At 36.7% G+C, this 19,943-nt stretch overlaps 1 protein-coding gene across 1 annotated transcript; it reads left to right on the plus strand.

The window, feature by feature from the left end:
• The first annotated feature begins 945 nt into the window (after nucleotides 1-945).
• Nucleotides 946-18,988, plus strand: LOC140952933 (sarcoplasmic/endoplasmic reticulum calcium ATPase 2-like). The gene is made up of 28 exons (XM_073402387.1): nucleotides 946-1,258; nucleotides 1,498-1,515; nucleotides 1,661-1,743; nucleotides 1,836-1,940; nucleotides 2,030-2,168; nucleotides 3,344-3,424; nucleotides 4,149-4,234; nucleotides 4,342-4,408; nucleotides 5,329-5,417; nucleotides 5,597-5,680; nucleotides 6,030-6,123; nucleotides 6,417-6,547; nucleotides 6,665-6,753; nucleotides 6,850-6,952; nucleotides 7,952-8,107; nucleotides 8,927-9,037; nucleotides 9,778-9,895; nucleotides 10,405-10,505; nucleotides 10,937-11,059; nucleotides 11,330-11,390; nucleotides 11,709-11,781; nucleotides 11,943-12,115; nucleotides 13,112-13,238; nucleotides 13,918-14,206; nucleotides 14,746-14,879; nucleotides 15,262-15,379; nucleotides 15,716-15,827; nucleotides 16,449-18,988. The coding sequence occupies exons 1-28, from the start codon at nucleotides 1,141-1,143 to the stop codon at nucleotides 16,493-16,495; spliced, it is 3,030 nt and encodes a 1,009-aa protein (XP_073258488.1). The 5' UTR covers nucleotides 946-1,140; the 3' UTR covers nucleotides 16,496-18,988.
• Nucleotides 18,989-19,943: the final 955 nt, after the last annotated feature.

Here is a 19,943-nt window from a genome sequence, read left to right on the forward strand (position 1 = left end):
GTTGTTTAACTAAAACCTCAACAGTTATTCTCCCCAAACCCAGAGTGTTCAAAAATCATTTCTTAACTCCATTATATGAAAATGAAGGCGGTAATAAAATAGGTTCCATTGAGCAGGTCTGGGAGCCCCAACTAGGCCTTTTTTATTCCACAGCTTTGAAAGCCTTTGATATTTTTGGCCTTGGGATTCAAATTCACGATTTTTTTCTTTGGTAAGATATGTCTCAACAAGAGGTTCTATCATAATCTCTTGATCTCAACTATTTCTTTGGAGTATCCCTCTTTTTAATACTTTAAACTCTTCATAAATCCAGCCCCTGACCATTGTGTTGAACCTATCTTAGCCAGGTGAGCTTCAATTGCTGCAAGGATGAATATACAGGGTGTGTTACTTTGACTGGATATTTCTTATAAGATTTTTTTTTTCAATATCCCCACATTAACGAGATAAAAACTCTATCGTTTCTAAAACAAATTCAGTTATTGTGTGTATTATGCCTCACTAAAGCGCAAGGTGGTTATTCCTCAATCTATATTATGGTTGAACCTGGGAAATTTTTCTCATAACAGGTGGCCCAAGAAAGATACTTGGCTTTTACGGTCTTTTGATAGTAGTAGTTAATCGACAATTTGATTGGCTTTTCTAAAATTATTAACTAGTTGTTACATGTAACTCAGCGGGATTGGAACAGTTCGAATGAAGCTTGTTTTCAAAATGCAAATAGTGGGAGCTTTAAGACAAGTAATTATATCCGTGTTGATCATCTTCCCCTCCATTATTCTTTAGAGGAAAAAATTCAAAGCTTTTACTGTTAAATTTAATGTTTTTTATTTCTTCTCAGTCCTTTTATTTACACCGGAAGTGAACGGTCAGCTGAGCTTTCTACACTTGCTGGCTTATCACGTGACTGGAATTTAACCAATAAACATGAGCCGCGTCCAGGCCGCGTGGACATCCATGTGCATGAGTCGGTAAAAAAGTTTGCTTTTATGGTGACGCTTCGGCTCAAACTTAGATTTATTTACTCTATTATGTGTCAAGACTGATACCCGAACTACGGAAGGATTGTTGGAAGTTAAACTTTCATCTGAATTACTGAAAAGCCAGAAAATTTAAACGTTTTCCACTATATATTCCGACATGGAACTAGCTCACATGCACCCGGCGTCTGATGTGCTGGATCATTTCTCTGTCAGCGAAGCCAAAGGCTTGAGTTTAGAGGAATTATCACTTGCTCAGGAGAAATATGGACCGAACGGTAGGAAAGAAAGTATTCGGTTGTATTAAATGAAACGAGTTTGTACAATTCTGTGATGCGATTAATCGAAATATATGATGGATCTTTAGTATGATTTTATTATCGCCATACATAGTGGTACCTTTTTGTGAGATGGAGAACTTGCAGAAGTCCCTGTTTCAAAATAAGCTTAATTGTATTTTATCGCTAATAGTTTGCTCTCTTTTTTCTTCCCATTCTCTATGCTTTGACAAACAAAGAACTTCCAGCCGAAGAAGGTAAGATCGACATTGTAAAATTGCGAAGTAATAATGTTTGTTTCACGTGGACATTCGATCAATTTCACTTGGAAACGAACATGGAATCAGCTGTCTTCCTGTGGTCTTCTCCTGCTTATTTTGAAATGTTATTTTTTTATTTTAGGCAAACCTCTGTGGAAGCTTGTACTGGAACAATTTGACGATTTACTGATAAAAATACTCCTTGCAGCCGCCGTTATTTCATTTGTAAGTGTCTTTCAAGTGGGAAAGTACATTAGGATTGCTGTTTCAGTTCTTTTTTTGTTGATCATTGATCGGCCTGCATATTTGTTTTTCAGATTTTGGCGTTGTTCGAAGAAGGAGAAGATAGAGTCACAGCATTTGTAGAACCATTCGTAATTCTTGTTATCCTGATCCTAAACGCAATCATTGGCGTTTGGCAAGTGAGTGTAAAAAGACAGTAATTTAATATTTCGATATTTCAGTCAATAGAGTAATGGCTAATAAATTTATTTTTCTGTTGATTTTGTAGGAAAGAAACGCAGAGAGTGCAATCGAGGCGTTGAAGGAATACGAGCCCGAAGTGGCAAAGGTGTTAAGGCAAAACAAATCAGGAATACAAAGAATAAAAGCTAGAGATTTAGTTCCAGGAGATATCGTAGAAGTTGCTGGTAAGCCTTAATATCAAGTCTTGCATTGTTATGCAATGAAGAAGCTTCTTCCATTTGATCTACAGATGTGAAAAGAAAACGCGATTTTTGTTTACATCCGCGCTAAGAAAAGCTGAAACTCATTAGAGGTCTCCGTTTGTAAACATATGCTACATTATACCAGAAAGAGAACCATTGATTCCAAGTTATTTGCTTTTCTTATTTTTAACAGAAATATTTTAATCCTAAGACTATCTCAATTTAAATCTTAGAAAATACTAATTGTTGGGTAGAGAAGCGTTAAATTGATATTAGGTGTTTGTTTGAGTGATTCTTTTCTTAAACCAGCATTAAAAGGCTTTGATGCTTTGTGATACAATATGTGCAGATAATTTGCAGAGCATCAGCTTTTGCTGGTGTATGATAATTTAATTAATCATTCTCCTCAGCAGAAAGGGAAAAAAAGTAACAAAGGTTAAGAATCTACTTATGTAGATATGGCAAGGTTTCCTTGACCTAGGTGATTGTGGACTCCAGGTTGCATGGCTGTTGTAGGCTTTTAGAGTTATTTGAATACAAAATTCCTACGTTGATACACTGTACCATCATCTGTCTTATTTGCAAAACAATTGTTTACTTAAAGTTGCAATGCAGCAGTACCTCAATGTGCTTTTCCCTTGAAAATTAGTGTTAAGAGATTTCTTTCCTGGTTTTTTGGTACTTAAATGGCATGTTGATCAAGATTATTATTTATTGCTTGGTTGGGGTAGTTACTGCTCTCTAGTCTTCAAGGATGCAATTTGTACATAAAGGATTCATTTGAATTTTTTGCTTATCAAGATTTCATAATTTTTCAATTTGCATTTTTTCAGCTTTACAAATCCTTTGTCTCATTGTTTTTTATTCAAACAACAGCTTACTGATCTATATCATGGAGAAACTGCTGTGGCTCAGTAGAGATTTTTTCCAGCTGCACTTGTAATGAAAAGAGCTGTCAAGTTTCACACATTGCGCGAGCCACAAAAGCATTAATCTTGCACTCTCACTTTCTCTCTCGTCGGACTTTCTAATGGCCATTGATTTCATATTAAGAGAATATAGGTGCTCCAGGGTTACTTTTTCTCTGATTTGAAAACAGTATTTTTCAATGTTAATGTTCGCTTAAGTATATTTTTGCATTCTGTTTGTTTTTCTAGTTGGTGATAAAGTTCCAGCTGACATTCGGATAACTTCAATCAAATCGACTACACTTAGGGTGGATCAATCAATTTTAACAGGTAGGGTTGTGAAAACTTGTAGTAACAATTTTTTCTTTGTTAAAACTCTGTCAGATAACTCTCAATGTTGTGTCTATTCATTTTATGGATCCATTATACCCAATCTCCAAAATGTGAACTTGGTTTTTTTATTTGAATTGGTTGACAATGGAAGTGGCTTGGCTGAGCAGTTAAAGTGCTGGACTTGTGATCTGGAGGCCCTGAGTTTAAGTCACACCCTGACTGCTTGCTGGATTTGTTCTTGGTAGTCCCAAGTTCAGATCCTCAGCAATGCTTGTAAAATAGCCAACTGGTTCACCTCCTAGCAGTTGGGATTCTTAACCATGTTATGTTTTACATTACTTGTTTCATTAGCCTTGAAAAGCCCCATAAGAGGAGCAGCTTATAACCTTTGTTCCTGGACAACTAGAAAATCTTAGTTTTTCCACAGAAATCATATGTTGGGCACCCTGGATTTCAGAGGGTCAGAGCACAGGGTTCCCTTTAATTTTTCTTTGGGCACATTCTTGGCATTATTATTATTATCACTATTATTAAGCCTTTACAATACAGTAATAAGGAGAGTCATCCTTGAAAGCACAAGGTTCACTGGAAGATACCCCTGTATTATGGAGGGGGATACCAGTTCTACTTGCTTGTCTGTAACTGAGCTGTGTGTGTGTGAGAAAGTTCTAAGAATATGTTGTTTCCTGTCACTGATGTTGTTCTTTTCTCTTTATAACAGGTGAAAGTGTTAGTGTCATCAAACATACAGAACCTATCCCTGATGCAAAAGCAGTCAATCAGGATAAGATTAATATGCTTTTTTCAGTAAGTTTTGTTTGTCTACCATTGCGGACATGTTCAGTATATTGTATCTGCATATAGCACCCTATTCCTGACTGTCTGACTGTTTCACTGTTCTTCCTTGTTATCAGGGTACAAATATTGCAGCAGGGAAAGCGTCAGGTGTAGTTGTTGGAACAGGTCTTAACACCCAAATCGGTAAGAAGGCAGTGACTGACCTTTAACGTTGTTGTGCTGGGCAATAATAATAATAATAATAATAATAATAATAATAATAATAATAATAATAATAACTTTATTTGATTTACCACAAAATACAAATAACGATAAAACAAGACATTTACACAAAAGCAAATGAAAGTGGTGAGGAAGCCCAAAAAGAAACCATGAGGCTTATAGACATTGGGCTCCCTCAGAGTAAAAATAAAGTTAACAGTAACAGTAAGGCCAGGATCGAAAGTAAAATACAATGAAGGTAGGTATAAATTAACTAATTACATAGACTGAGTTGACAAAATATAAGGTATGGTACATGTAACAATAAGTATAAAAATAATATCAGACATGTGAAGAAATATAACTATTTACTACAAGATTTGTAACTAATAATTCATATATAATTTTTTTTTCAATTTCGTTTTGAATAAGTGGAGAGAATTAGATTCTCTAATATCATTTTCTATAGAGTTATAATAAGTAGGTCCTTGGAAACTGACAGAAAATTTACGAAGGTTTGTTCTACAAAAGGGAAGTTGAAAATCGTTTGCGTGTCTTGTGGCATAGCTATGGACTTGTTTGTTTAAAGAAAAATAATTGTTGAACTTTGAAGGCAAAAGAGAATAGTTAAGAGAAAACATAAGTTTACCCAATTCTAGTTGTCTAATATCGGAAAGTTTTAGTAGCTCTAATATTATCTTAAATGCTTTGTATACTTTATGGTGTTTTAAGTCCACTGGGATGTTTCACTCAACCTTTACTGAAAATTTAGAAGGAAGCATTCCTTTTTTGATCAGCATGTTAATATGGGGAAACTCTTCACACTTTCTTGCATTTGATGGGAAATTTAGCATCCACTTCAGTTGAGATGTAATACTTGTACTTTGGTACTAATTTTGTAGGCAAGATCAGAGATGAAATGGTTGACACTGATGAAGAAAAAACTCCATTACAACAGAAGTTAGATGAGTTTGCACAACAGCTGTCAAAGGTATCATCCTGTACTGTGTAACTGATTTTTTATGTTACTAGTGTTGCTACATTAGGGTCTTTTATACATATACAGGTAGTGTCACTGTACAGTTCTACTGTGCTAAATGAGTGTTCTGTTGGTTATATAATATTGGTCTGTAACACCCTTGTTTTCTCCTTTTTTCTCATCTAATAAAGGTAATCACAGTTATTTGTATTGCAGTATGGGCCATTAATATTGGTCACTTCAATGATCCAGTCCATGGTGGCTCATGGATAAAAGTAAGTTTAATTTAAAATTGCTTGACTCCTAATAAAAAAACATGAATCATGTTGTTCATTCAGTATCCATGCTACAAGGAGTGGGTTAAACAAACATGCAGCCTAGTCATTTTCATAGACCATCTTTAAGACATCTGGATCTTAAATGAACTTGTGTGAGTTGCTGTTTAAAGTATCTGATATAACTTCTCAGATCGCAGTGATTCTTGACAACTTCAAGGCTGAAGTTTCCAAAATGTTTAGTACTAGTTTATTCAGCATGGTGTATTTTGATTAAAGTACTAATAATTATGCACAACTCGTTCAGCATGGTAACAATTTCTAACATGCTTATGGTTACTTTCTCTAGGGAGCAATCTATTATTTCAAGATAGCAGTTGCTCTTGCTGTGGCAGCAATTCCAGAAGGGCTTCCAGCGGTCATAACTACGTGTCTTGCCTTAGGTAAATAGCCTTCATATTAAATGTACTCCAAAGGAAACAATATTGTTATTTCCACTGTTACAAATAAGTTGGTAACTTTGGAAATATTTAAAGTTAGTGGTAGGTAAAGAAACACTATCAAAGAAAATTACAGAAACTGACATATATTGTTTGTGTTAAATAGCTTAGCTAGGACTGGCTAGACTTTTTCTTTCCCAGTATCTACCTAGCGTGAAATGAAAATTTGATCACAGATGTAAGATGAATCTTGGTTTAATAGTATTTCTCACATTATTTTCTGTTTTCTGTTTTAGGTACACATAGAATGGCTAAGAAAAATGCAATTGTTCGTAGCCTTCCTTCAGTGGAAACACTTGGTTGTACGTCAGTAATTTGTTCTGACAAAACTGGAACCCTAACAACCAATCAGATGTCTGTTCACAAGGTGATTTAATTGCTACAATCAGCTTGCATGTTTTTAGTGATTGATTGATTAAGACTTTTGTCTGTTTTGTAGTATCTTATTTGACAACTTAAAAATTTTTGCTGTTGTTATTTCTAGTTCTTCATTTTGAGCGATGTGAGGAGGGATCATGCAACTTTCCATGAATTTGAAGTTGAAGGCACAACGTATACACCATCTGGGGAGATGTAAGTAGTTTGGATCTCTAGATTTGATCTTACTGGCTTTTACCTAGAAAAAGAATGAAGACTGAGTCAAGAATCACTTTGTGATTTTAATTTCAGATCTTTAAATGGAAAGGAAATTGATGCCAAAGACTTTGAGGCACTTCCTGAGTTTGCTACCATCTGTGCTATGTGCAATGACTCAAGTGTAGATTACAATGCAGTAAGTGCTGAACTCATGAAGATGATGATGATGATAATTTAAGACAGAATCCACCAGGAAATTGAGTAATTTTAATCTTCAGTGGACAAAAACCTTGTACCAGAATAATATTTCAAGCATATTGTATTCTTTTATACATTTTTCAAGGGCTAAAGATGTAATTAGTCATCTGTAATAACACCAAAGAAAATTTCTCACGGGAGCTTGAGAAAATGAATGTCAAATTTCACAAAATTACATCTTACACATGAAATTTTCAGAATTTTACCTGTGTTTTCACAATTCTCGTGAAATTTGACATTCATTTTCTCAGATGCCCATGAGAAAGTTTTTTTGGTGTTATTTGCAGAAGACTAATTACATTTTTGGGCCTTAAAAAGTGTAAAAAAGAATGCAATAATCTTTAAAGTATTCTGGTACAAGGTTTTTGTCCACTGAGAATTAAAATTACTCGGTGTCCTGGAGGATTCTGTCTCAATGTCTTAGGTGTAGGAAGTGATTGCTCAATCTTCTGAGCAAAAGGCTCATTGCTGAAAACCCAGGCCAAATTAGATCAAAATAAGCAATAGAGAAGGCAATGCCTTTGCCCTGCAAATAGCTTGACCTTCCTTTCGGCTGTTATGGCCATGTAGAAATGGCAGTCCTGTCTTCTGCAAGGGATGTAAAACAGTGCTGTCAGTATTGTAACTCTTTAAGCAAAATACATTGACAAGTAAATTAACAGTTTTTTCTCTCTGGTAAGATTGTTTAGTTGCGGATCTTATAATTATTTTATGCTATTGTTGGGCACAGGTCACATGTCGCATTGTACTTAGTGTTATTTTATAATGTTGTGGTTAAACTCACTGGAAATGATGTTTTTCCGTGTTTCACCTGAGGTTTTCTCAATGATTACAGCATTTTGTGAACTGATCCAGTGAAGTAATGAGGTTTGGTTTTTCCAGGATCATTTTCATCATGTTAAAATTTAATGTTTATTTTGTTATTGTTTGATTGCAGGGTAGAGATGCTTATGAAAAAGTTGGAGAAGCCACCGAAACAGCACTGACAGTGTTGGTTGAGAAGCTCAATGTCTTTGGTACAAATTTAGCTGGAAAGTCCAAAGCTGAGCTGGCAAATGCCTGTAATGATGTCATCCTGTCTCACTTCAACAAGGTATAGTTTTACTGTACAGTTAAAAGGGTGTTGACTGTTACACAAGAATATCATTGATGTGCACCTTGAGTTGAGTGCAAATATCCAGTGGTGAATGATGAAGATGTGGATTCCCCTTCACTTGTCATAAGTGAAATTTCCACCTGCCAAGCTGACCACTACTGCTGTCTAAGGGTGCTTTCCATTTTTCAGACCTGACTGGCCAGGCCATGGCTGGAGCAGTCATTTTGACAATGAAAGAGGCTTTTCCCATGAGTTTTTGCCAAAAAACTATTTCCTTCCTTTTGATGATAAGTAAAATCCTCATTACTACTGGAATGGTCTGGCCAGTCAGTACTGACAAATGGAAAGCGCCCTACGCAAATGCCCTCTTCTTGTTTTTATCATGAAACAATACTTCTTGACAGCAGCCACTGTCAAAGAGAATTAACTACCTGTTGTTGAGAGGTTGTTAACTGAAGTACTGGTAATAGGTTTTGCTAAATAATATCATTATAATTAAAAGGAATACAAGTAGGGCAAAAAATAGTGCATAATGAGAATATGAGCTATGTCTGATCCCACTTTTATTATAATGGCTGCGATCACATCTGGGCTACTAACTATAATTAAGATGGGGATAACTTAATAATGTGTAATGTGACCGTAGCCAATGTAAACTAGGCTTATGTTGTCTTGTTGTTCATTGGTGATATTAGATGGTTTTACCGAGAAAATTAATAGGATTTCTGGTTTGATGCTTGTCTTTTTGTTTCAAAAGCCACATAGAAATCTACATTTTCTCTAGTGCTTACTCAGATGTCTCCCATTATGTTGTAGGAATTTACGCTTGAGTTTTCACGTGACAGAAAGTCTATGAGTGTGTACTGTACTCCTAGAGTTGATGGACCAAACTCTGTGCATGAAAGGAATCCTAAAATGTTTGTCAAGGTTAGTTGTTCAATTTACTGGTTGCTATTACAAATCTACCTAATCTGTCCTATGCTTAAACTGCTGTAAATTTGCTGAAATTTGATTGTTGGTTAAGTTACAATTGTCCTAAGATATTAACAAGATTTTAATTACAGTAAAACATCTTTTGAGTACCAACTCTTGAAATAATGTACACCTTTATTAAGCAAAATCACAATATTTCAGTTTTAGGTGAATTACTGAGCTTTTTAATTAGCTTGTTGCACTGTTGCAGGCTTATTAAAAAAACTGATTTTTTTCTTGATAAAAGTTAAATGCATTTGTGCATTCAACATGATTCATGTAATGGCTTAATTACAATACGAGTAAGTCATTATAAACCAAAGCTTCTCTTTATGTGGATTTTTAAGCTATGTGTTCAGTTTGATTTCCAAGTCATTTTTTTGTTACCAAGCTCTTGTCACCATGGCCCAGTTGTTCGAACGCCAGTTAGTGCTAAACCAGGGTTAAATTTTAAACCAGATTCATTTTTTTTTTATCAAAAGCACTCTCTTGGATAACTTTCTCTATTCTTTTTAGAGTATCTAATCATCAAATTGTAGGCAAAGAGGATTAAACTAAACTCTCATATATGAGTTCAAATTTCGCACTAACCCTGGGTTACCTTAACCCAGCTTTGAACAAGCCTGCCCATATATGTTTATGTTTATGTGTGATGCAGCGCTGACATGTCTTGTTTATTTTCATGTACATTGCAGGGTGCTCCTGAGAGTATTATTGACAGATGTAACTTTATCAGGGTTGGAAGCAAAAAGCAGCCTCTTACACCAAAAATCAAGCAGCAAATTTTGGAACTGGTTAAACAATATGGAACAGGTGTGTATGCCTCAGTTAAAGCACAAACTCTTGCAGATTCAGTGGAGATAATGTTTGCCATGTTTTACATGAGAGTTTCTTGCAAGATTACGTTACATCCTCCATACTCTGATCCATTGTTGGCTTTATTAAGGGTGTATTCCTTTGGGATTATCCCAATAAGGATCTGTGATCTAAGGTAAATCGGTTTATGGTGCGTCAAAGGAACTGATGAATCCTTGTCCACATGAGATCGATTGGTTCCTTTCATTCAGCATGATTCAATTGATTTTGAATCATTTATCCTCATTCAGATTAACCGAAAGGAATGCAGGGTCCTAAGTCCTGAACAAAGATCTTTGACTGAAAGAACAATAAGTGCTTTAGCAAAGGGAAAGAGCTATACTTTTGTTGGTCAAGGACAAAATGAAGAAGCTTGTGTTGAACTCAAATTAATGGTGCTATTCAGTAAATTGATATGATTTTAATACTTTGACACATCAGTACAATGTATTTACTTGTGATTCAAGGGAGGGACACTCTCCGTTGCCTCGCCTTAGCAACAGTGGATGAACCACTGCCACCAAGCAAAATGGATCTTGAAGCAGCAGACAAGTTTGTGAATTATGAGGTGTGTGTTGAAGTCATCTCCAAGACTGTTATTGATATCCAGTGGTGAATGATGAAAATGTGGATTCCCCTTCACTTGCTATAAGTGACATTCCCATCTATCTGCCAAGCTGACTACCACTGTTATTTATATTCTCATTCATTTTAATCAGTTTGCATTTGAAACTTTGCCTTCAAGTAATAGACAACAATGTCTTTGAAGAGTAAAAAAATAAATTTGAAAAGAAAAAACAGCTGAAACTATTGTCACACTTGGCAAAATGCAGGAAAGGTGTTTTTAAATTACTATTCAGCATTAGCATCCCATGAATTATTGTGTGCCAGATATGTCAATCTTGGCACTTTTGTCTCTTATCTGCCTTTGAATCTCTTGTGAAACAACATTTTCTTGTCTTTTACGTAAATGTAATTTCAAACATTCTCCCTTTACAGAGCAACATGACATTTGTGGGTGTAGCAGGAATGCTGGATCCACCAAGAACAGAGGTGAAAGATTCAATTAAGAAGTGTTGTGATGCAGGAATAAGAGTTATTGTAATCACTGGTGATAACAAGGTATGGAAAGAAACTTAACATTTATGATCAGGCCCCAGTTGTTCAAAAACTGGGTAGTGCTACCCTCTGGATATAATGAATAACACTTGTTTGAATTTCTCTAATATTTATCCTCTTGATAGTGATTTAACCAATGGTTAGCACTATCTGTAGCAATTGAATAATTGTGACCAGAGGGCATTAACAGTGCACTTTCTTGAGTTTACTTATTATTTTATTAGTATATCTTACTATGAATGTATTTATCTGTTTATTTGTTCTTTTGATCAGGCCACTGCAGAAGCTATCTGCAGAAGGATTGGCATTTTTGAAGCAGATGAAGACCCAACAGGTATTGAACTTGCGTTAACCAAGTGCTAATAATTGTCAGCATCAAATTCTCCGAACTCATCACCATGCATTTCCTTAGAGGATTACATGTAGTTGAGAGAATTTTACTAAAGATAAAAGCCTTTTTTCCTATGGTGTTCTTTTTATTAATTCTCATATGTTGTCACTAGATAATTGATGTTGGTCATTATTGAAGCTAAAAGGCTTAACTGTATAAGTTAAGTTCACTTTGGCCATTTTGTTGGCCACATAACGTTAATTGTGTTCAGCCTATGTTTGAAAATTTAGAATAACATTTTGTTGGCATTTTGTTGTTTAGGGTTATCATTCTCAGGCCGTGAATTTGATGAGCTCTCACCAGAGGAACAGAGAGTAGCTAGTTTGAAAGCAAGGTGGGGTAATTGTTCTGGCATTTTAATGAAACTTCTGTTCATCAATAATACATCTTGATAAAATCCCATGAATTGTTTTCAGAAGACGTAGGTTTTTGCATTTTGCAACATACATACTGTATGAACCCAAAATAAATATTGATGTGTTTGCCTTTTTTCAGATTATTTTCTCGAGTAGAGCCATCTCACAAGAGTAAAATTGTTGAATACCTCCAAGCTGAGGGTGAAATCTCAGCTATGACTGGGGATGGAGTTAATGATGCCCCTGCTTTAAAGAAAGCCGAGATTGGTGTGGCCATGGGTTCTGGAACAGCTGTAGCAAAATCTGCTTCTGGTATCCTTTTAAAACGTTAATTTAAGTATCTGTCATCAGCAGAGCTTTCCTCATTTTTGGTTGCATAATATTGCTTGGAGGTAGCAAAAGTCTTGCCTAATGAAGTGCTGTGGTTGTGAAGCTTGTCAAAGTGCTGTGTTAATTCTTTTTTTAGCCTTTTTTGGACCTGTCTGTGCATAGTGTTCAATAGCATTCCTATAATTTTCAACTAAATTACAAATAGAAAAATTGCATTAATTTATTTAGTCACCATTTTTGAACAAGAAAAAAAAAGGATTGTGCTCAGTTAGGGACCAAGTTCCCAACATACATGTAGACTGCAGCACTATTCTTTTCATTGTTGATGTTTTCCAACTTTATAACCACCCTCCTCTTGTAACTATGCCTTAAGGGGTTGCAGTGACTTTTGGAGTACAGCTTGAGACCACTCTAGCAAGCACTTAGTTGATAATCATGGAGTAGGGGGCAAGTCCCAACAGAGTACCCTCCAAAGTTCTGGCTGGTACAGAGTCTAGATCTTATCCATGTGAGACACCTCCCTAACACAGACACCATGTTATTGTATAGGTTGCTTAGTCTTAAGAGTATTGAAATTTCATACAATAATGTTTTATTTCTACATGGCATTTAGGACACCTGAACTGAGGTCATTTGAGTTTTTTCCTTTGGTGTCTTGGGTTTTTCCCTTTGTTTTGAGGAGGTCTCACTGAATTAACTGTTGATGATGATTTACTTTGTTGTTGTTGTTGTTTTACTAGAGCAATATGATGTAAAAGTCAATCCATTCTCGGAGTCCTAATTGTGAACCTTGTCATAAGCATGTTGCTCTGCAGTTTACCAAGTGGTTTTCTCTTGGTCTACTGTCAGTCCTCATGCTAAGCACTGTTTGCATTACTACTGGGAGGAAAATGACAGTCTGATTGCAATTTCCAGGCTTAGCTTTACTCTGTTAAGATGGTGTGAATAGTTAAAATTTCATCCTTAACATATCAACAGAAATGGTGTTAGCAGACGACAACTTTTCAACAATTGTGGCAGCAGTGGAAGAGGGACGGTCAATTTATGACAATACCAAGCAATTTATTCGCTATTTGATTTCCTCAAATATTGGAGAAGTTGTTAGGTTAGTGGAGATGTCATGTGGAGTGTAAGGCTGCCATATCCTTGTCCCGTAGTTCTAAGAACCTCTCTGGTACTTGATGTCATGGGCAATAGTTGTTGAGCAAAAGAGTTGTGCATCTTAAATGAAACAGATATGTGATACAAGTTTATAGAAGTTATTCTGACTACAATGGAGTTCAAAAGTGATGGGACCTTTCCAGTGATTATTAGAACATATAAAGCTGGTAAAATTCCAGAATTTTCCATTCCAAAATGAGTGAAAGTCAGTCCTTTTTTGGAGCACAACATTGCTGGGATGGTTTCTCTAGCGATCATAAATTAAATTCTTTTAACTTTCATTGTGCTTACAGAATGAGGTGTTGTACATGTTGCTGTTGATTTTTATTTTTCTATTGTTTTTTGGTATGATAATATATGCTAATAAATTTTAAATGAAGGAAAAACAAAAATTAACAGAAAAAAAAATTAACAGCAACATACACATTAGACTGAGGCTTTCTTAAATTTATATGTTGTCTTCAGTTTATGGTGATCTTTAGAATCATGCCATTTAGTGATGTTTTTTTAGTTTATTGACTTAAGAAAACTAGGGCTTAGTCTTTTGAGGGGTGCATCTGAGGATCTGTACTGCACGAGACACAGTAAAACATTATTTAACATAATTTATTTTGTTTTTGTAGCATTTTCCTGACTGCAGCCCTTGGAATGCCAGAAGCGCTCATTCCAGTTCAGCTTCTATGGGTAAATTTAATGACAGATGGACCTCCAGCCACTGCGCTCAGCTTCAACCCTCCTGATGTTGATATCATGATGAAGCCACCACGTAAGGCTAAAGAATCTCTCATCAGCGGCTGGCTCTTTTTTAGATACATGGCTATTGGAATTTATGTTGGAGCTGCAACTGTTGCGGCTTCAGCTTGGTGGTTCATGTTTTATGAAAATGGTCCTAAAGTCTCTTATTATCAGCTGGTAAGGGAAAGTTTCTGCTTGATTGTTTCAAGATGGTTTTATCCTTGTTTCCCAACAGTGAAGATGATATAATGTGATCCATTCCTATTTTACAGTGGAACTATCTTTGTGAACATCATTGTTATTACCACTTTGTTGAAGTGCAGACATTTAGCGAAGACAGTACATTGACAGCGGCAATGGTGCTTGCTGATCTAAAAACGACAGATGCCAAGCACACGTTAGCAGTCTTATGTCATGTCATGTTGAATTTGCCAGATATGCCAATTTCCTTAGTTTGTGAAAACCTTGTTAACAAGACCGTCTTGTTAATTCAAGTAGTGTTTATGATGAGGTTTATCTGCATTTCAAAAATGTCTGTTATATTTATATTATTACTGTTTGTTAAGTCACTGTTATATTACATTCAACTGGATTTGTGAATCCATCTAGTGTCCCTTGTTCCAATAGTTGGAGTAGAGTATACATTTACCCTGTCACCTTTATGTGGTTATGGTAAATGGCAGTTAATTAGTTTTCTGTTATTTCCTGTTGTCTAGACACATCATATGCAGTGTACTACAGATCCTACAAACTTTGCTGGTGTCCCTTGCCAAGTGTTTAATGATCTTCATCCTATGACTATGGCCCTGTCAGTACTGGTTACAATCGAAATGTTCAATGCTCTAAACAGGTAAAATACTGCTACTTATTTACTTGAGACACATTTTACCCAAGAAAATTTGTAGAAGTAACTCTCCCTTGAGATTGGCTGACAACTGGAGTTTTGGGGGTGGGGGTGGGGTGGTGGTGGGCTAAGAAGAAAAATGTTACAGAACTAAAGTAGATTAAGAGCACAAAAAAATTATCTTCCAATGTAGGTAAGGTACCCAAAAGAGGAAACACTGTCTTTAACATGCATTTTAGAACTCATTCTTAACCCCTGTCATAAGCTGAGGTCAATGGAGAGTAACATATTCTATGGTGGTGACCTCATATCTTAAAATTCATAGTTCATGCCCCAGCAAAATCTTTTTTAACATTTAGTTCATTATTATTTGGTGTTTTACTTTCAGTTTAAGTGAAAACCAAAGCTTGTTTGTGATGCCACCCTGGCGGAATCCTTCTCTTATTACTGCCATTGCCGCATCATTCATCATGCACTTTGTCATACTCTACTTCAAGATTACTAATGTGAGTACATCATTTAAGTGTACTGGGTGTGTTTTACAATATTAGCCCATTGTTTGTGTCAAGACGTTTTTTGAATGGTTTGTGGATTCTTCTAGGGCTTGATCATTGTTGTAAGTGTTAAAAAGATCCTTAAATTTCTTGTTTGTTTCTCGTCTTGTATTGCCAAAGAAACCTTGCGGCTGCTGACAACAGCAGTTAAGTTTGTTGTCAAACTTTGCACAGTTCTTACGTTCTTCACTTTTAAAAGCCTTGAAAGATCCTGGATATACACATCATACACATCCTCGTAAATTCTCTCCTCTTTTGATGACAAAAATTAATATTTTTGCTTTGCAGACCATTTTCCGCATCACTCCTTTGAACTGGGATGAATGGGTTGCAGTTCTTTATTTCTCCTTCCCTGTTATCATATTGGATGAGGTTCTCAAGTTTGTTTCAAGATGCATAGGTAAATATAGCTCATAATATTTAGTAGCTGGCCTTGTAAAAAGTTTATGCAGACATACTACAGGCTTGGGTAGTATTGGGTTGCGAGTCAAAAGAACGTCAGCGGGGGCTGTTAGACTTTGTGGAGTTTTCATTGAAATCAAACTTGTTCAATAACTAAATGAGCTCGTCTGCTGACAGGGAGGTGCTGGGTTCCGATCCCAGGGGTAGGGGCACCTCTACTGAGGAGAATGTGCTGCCTTTGCTGACATCTAAATATGGTTAGATATTCTAGTCTTCTCGGGTAAGGACGAAAAACCATAGGCCCTGTCTCACAGCCCTTTCACTGTTTTGATTCTTATGGGTTGTAAAGGAACCCACACAGTTGTTCGTGAGGAGTAGAGGATGAAGACTCTAATACTGTGGTCAACCTTTACCGTGTGCATCTGTGCATATGTATTGATGTAGCAGGTCCACATCAGCTTTCCATTTTGTGATAGATAGATAACATCCTTTATCAGATAAAAATTGTGATGTTGATCATGATGTTTTCTGCCATGTCAAGACTTGAATACAGACTAAATTTCCCAAGGCTTGCTACACTTGTCTCCTTTCTAATGAAAGTGATTTGTTTTTCTTTTAGCTGAACCAGCTCACCCTGTCTCACAAACTAAAGTGAAGTCTGACTGATCAGTTGATAACAGCACGCTGGTCATGCTACAATATCTACTTCGTGAAGGCTTTCCTTTATTCTGGTCTGTGACCTTTCGATACATTATTAAACTCAACAGGTAACTTTTGGAGTGGAGGTAACAGACTCCACAATTAAGCACAATTTCCCTTCGAACGGTTGCAAGGAAACGTTGTTGTCTTGTGACCACAAACTGACGCAACTTTATACTTGTGCTTAATTCTGATTGGTTAGTTAGAAGTCTCCTGGTATGTATTTCAACTAATCTTCACAGCTGAAAACGTTTCTTGCTCTCCTGGACTATCGAGAGTCAAGAAAAACATTTAGGGCTTCTCGTACAATTTTAACGAAATACAATAGAGCAGCATTTTGAACGCGGATGGCCTCTTTGGTCTTTAATTTATCTATTTATGTCCGATTTTTCGTGGATGTTAAGAATATTAGAAGTATCTTAATAGGTAGTACTTTCTTGTGCATATCAATTGAAACTGTTACTTGGTTATTATATGGATGGTGAATAAATATTGGAGAAATTTCTTGGTAAGGAGTTTTGAAGTAAGGCACGTCGTGTTAAACGGATCTTAGTTTTATGAGAGGGTTTTGTCTTTTGAGAAAGGATGGTAGGGTAGTTACAATGTAAATAAACTATTCTGCAAAGATTTTGCAAAGAGTTATTGATCGGCGCAAACCAAGAAAGCTCTTTTTCTTGATGAGTGCCATTTTTTCTTTGTAATAAACATTTATATCAATTACACATTAACGTTGAAATAGACATCGTGATTATATGTTGCTTGCCAATTTAGTACATGTTTTTATTCTTATCAGCAAAGTCGACCTTTTCTGGCATGTGACGATTTTTTTATATGGGCAGTGATTTAGCTCCTGTAGACACAAAGCTTTTTCGAGACTTGGGGTGCCAGTTAACGGTGAAGACAGAACCCAACGGTGCAAATAATTAACAATTACTCCTCGAGCCCGAATGGGCTGTCAGTCAATAGCCCATGAGGCCGAAGGAAGAATGGGCTATGGACTCAGAGGCTATGAGGGCGAGAGGAATAATTGTTTTAGTAAAGTCCAACTAGTTGGTCAAAAATATCGAGATAAAACAACTTTAGCTAACAAAACGCGATTCAGCCGCCATTGTTTTGGTTTTCAAAGCGGGTGCTTTTCGCTATTAGTGGGCTATACCATATAGCCTAGTAGTAGCTCGACAAATCAGAACGCAGCATTGATAATAAACCACTAGTTGGATTTTACTAATCATTGTTAGCATATGATATGTTAGTGGGGAGCAGTAAAGCGAGGGCGTAAGCTCAGGGTTACGTCCTTTCCTGTCGTTTTGCGTCATGGGCGTCGCCTACCGCTCACCTTGTACGGGCGATACCCCACTATCTGAAAAAGACTGCTCGCAGTCCAATGAGCGCGAGCATACTCTTTTTAATTTAGTAATAATAGTAATATTTTGCGCAAGCCTGTAGGAAGCTAACTTTTCAACTTATATTATTTATCTTTCATGCTGTTAATATAATGAATACATGAATTAAGCAACCTCCTTTCCAGGATCTTTCATCTTCCCAGACCCGGAGGAAGCGAGAAGTAGATAGACTCTGGGAACGAGTTTGAATAAAGTTGTTACCTCTTAACATGCAATGAGCTTTTACTTTAAGAAAACCAGATAGAGTCGAAACTCGCGTTCCTTTACATTGGCAGATTTAGGGGTGGAACCGAGGGGGGCGTAGTCCACCCCGTTTTTCTTTCTGTGAAAATTGGTATTTATTGGTAAAGACCAGGAGCCCATAATCTGGAGCGTGTAACATCCATGCGTTCGTGTTACTGCGTTTTCACGGACCAGTTTATTTTTAGAACGATTTTGGCGCGAATTTTGAATATGTTTTAAATTCCAAAAAAATTCAGCACAACCTGCAGACCTAAAAATGATATTTTTTGCCTTTTAATAACGTTTAGTTTTCCTTGTTGATATCTTACACTTTAAATGCGCCCATAGACATGTTGGAGATTCTGTTTTCGAGGGAAAAAGTTTCCCAAAATGTGTCTAAAAATAAACTGGTCCGTGAAAACGCCGTGACATAGGCCTAGTTTCTCGCTCTGGGTTATGGGCTCCTTTAAAGACTTAAAAAAAATTGTATCTAAATGGCTAGCAAGTTCCCTGTGCGTCCGTTCTGAATTTTCTGGATCCGCCCCTGGCTCATGGAAAAGACTGTCGATAGCCTGCGAATACAGCGACTTTCCTCCTGCGAATCGTCCCTAGCGGCGAGGAGCGACGGCTGTATTCGCAGGCGAGACTGTCCAATGAAACAAAAAAATGCTTTTCAGGTCTTGCGTTTGAGTATTGTTTCTAATCTCAATTTTTTTGCTATGTTTTTAAAGAAAGCTACCTTGACTTTTATTCTTATGTAACTGTTTTCCTTTACTTAGAGACATGCTTTCATTCTTCAGCGAGTGGTTTCATTAAAAGTCGAATTGAACTGAAATTGAAATTGTCTTCTTTCTGTGTTCGAAATGTTTATTGAACGAAGTAAGAAAGGCTGATAGAGCCTGCGAGCAAGCTGTTTATTTGGAAATCGAGGGAGACGAAGGATTAATGCGCACTTGATGGCCGTGAATTTAGGGAAGGGCCTGCTCGCGGACTGGCAAAGGCTGATAATTGATATACATGAATTTATTGACTTGATTGAATTGGTGACATCATTACCAGAAGTCCAGAAATAGTCAGGGAAAAATCGAGGTCTCGGAAAAACTCACCGATTTTTTTGTTTCTAGTCCAGGGAAATTGAAATTACAATACCATAGCCTGCGTAGCAGGCGTCGAAATGGGTAGGAGATTGGGAGGAAGGGAAAAAGGGAGGGGGTTTGGGGAGAGAGGGTAAGATTTTTTTTTCCCTTTCGCGCTTTTCTCCCATCTTCCGCCCCTAATATGGCGCCTGCCACGCAGTCTATAATACCATCGACGGCTGGAGGAAGCATTTAAGGTCATCATGATCTAACAGATGAGTTTTGTTAATATTGAATACGAGCTATCACTTCCAATCTTCCGAGCTCGGCAAGTTAAAACGTCGCAAAAAGGAGAGGACGGCTGTCAAGATGTTGCTACTGAATCTACATAATAGTCTTATTTGGTCAGGGTGTTCTTCGCCTCAATTCTATAATTTTTAGGGTAAGAGACTGTGCAATAGTTATCAGGAGAACAAGGGGTTAATTTTTATAACGAAAAAGTAACTGAGGTGCTGTACCCTTCCTCTGTTTAAAGTAGAAGGAAGTGTCAGGTGACCTTCAGGACACATGAACCTTAGCACAAGTTAAGATTGTGCGAATAGCGGCAAACGAGGATTCTTCCTGCCTTCTCCACCGAGAAGGCGATACGCAATCGGACTGTTCTCAAATGGTCGGCTTTTAGTGAAAACTATCTCCAAAAACGAGTTAGACAAC

The sequence above is a fragment of the Porites lutea genome, chromosome 11 (genome assembly GCF_958299795.1).
Source record: "Porites lutea chromosome 11, jaPorLute2.1, whole genome shotgun sequence".
Lineage (NCBI taxonomy): Eukaryota > Metazoa > Cnidaria > Anthozoa > Scleractinia > Poritidae > Porites > Porites lutea.

Coding starts and splice junctions, on each gene's coding strand:
- LOC140952933 (XM_073402387.1), top strand. CDS start 1,141: ATGGAACTAGCTCACATGCACCCGGCGTCTGATGTGCTGGATCATTTC. Junction 2,169..3,343: donor AGATATCGTAGAAGTTGCTG/GTAAGCCTTAAT, acceptor TTGTTTTTCTAG/TTGGTGATAAAGTTCCAGCT. Junction 3,425..4,148: donor GGATCAATCAATTTTAACAG/GTAGGGTTGTGA, acceptor TCTTTATAACAG/GTGAAAGTGTTAGTGTCATC.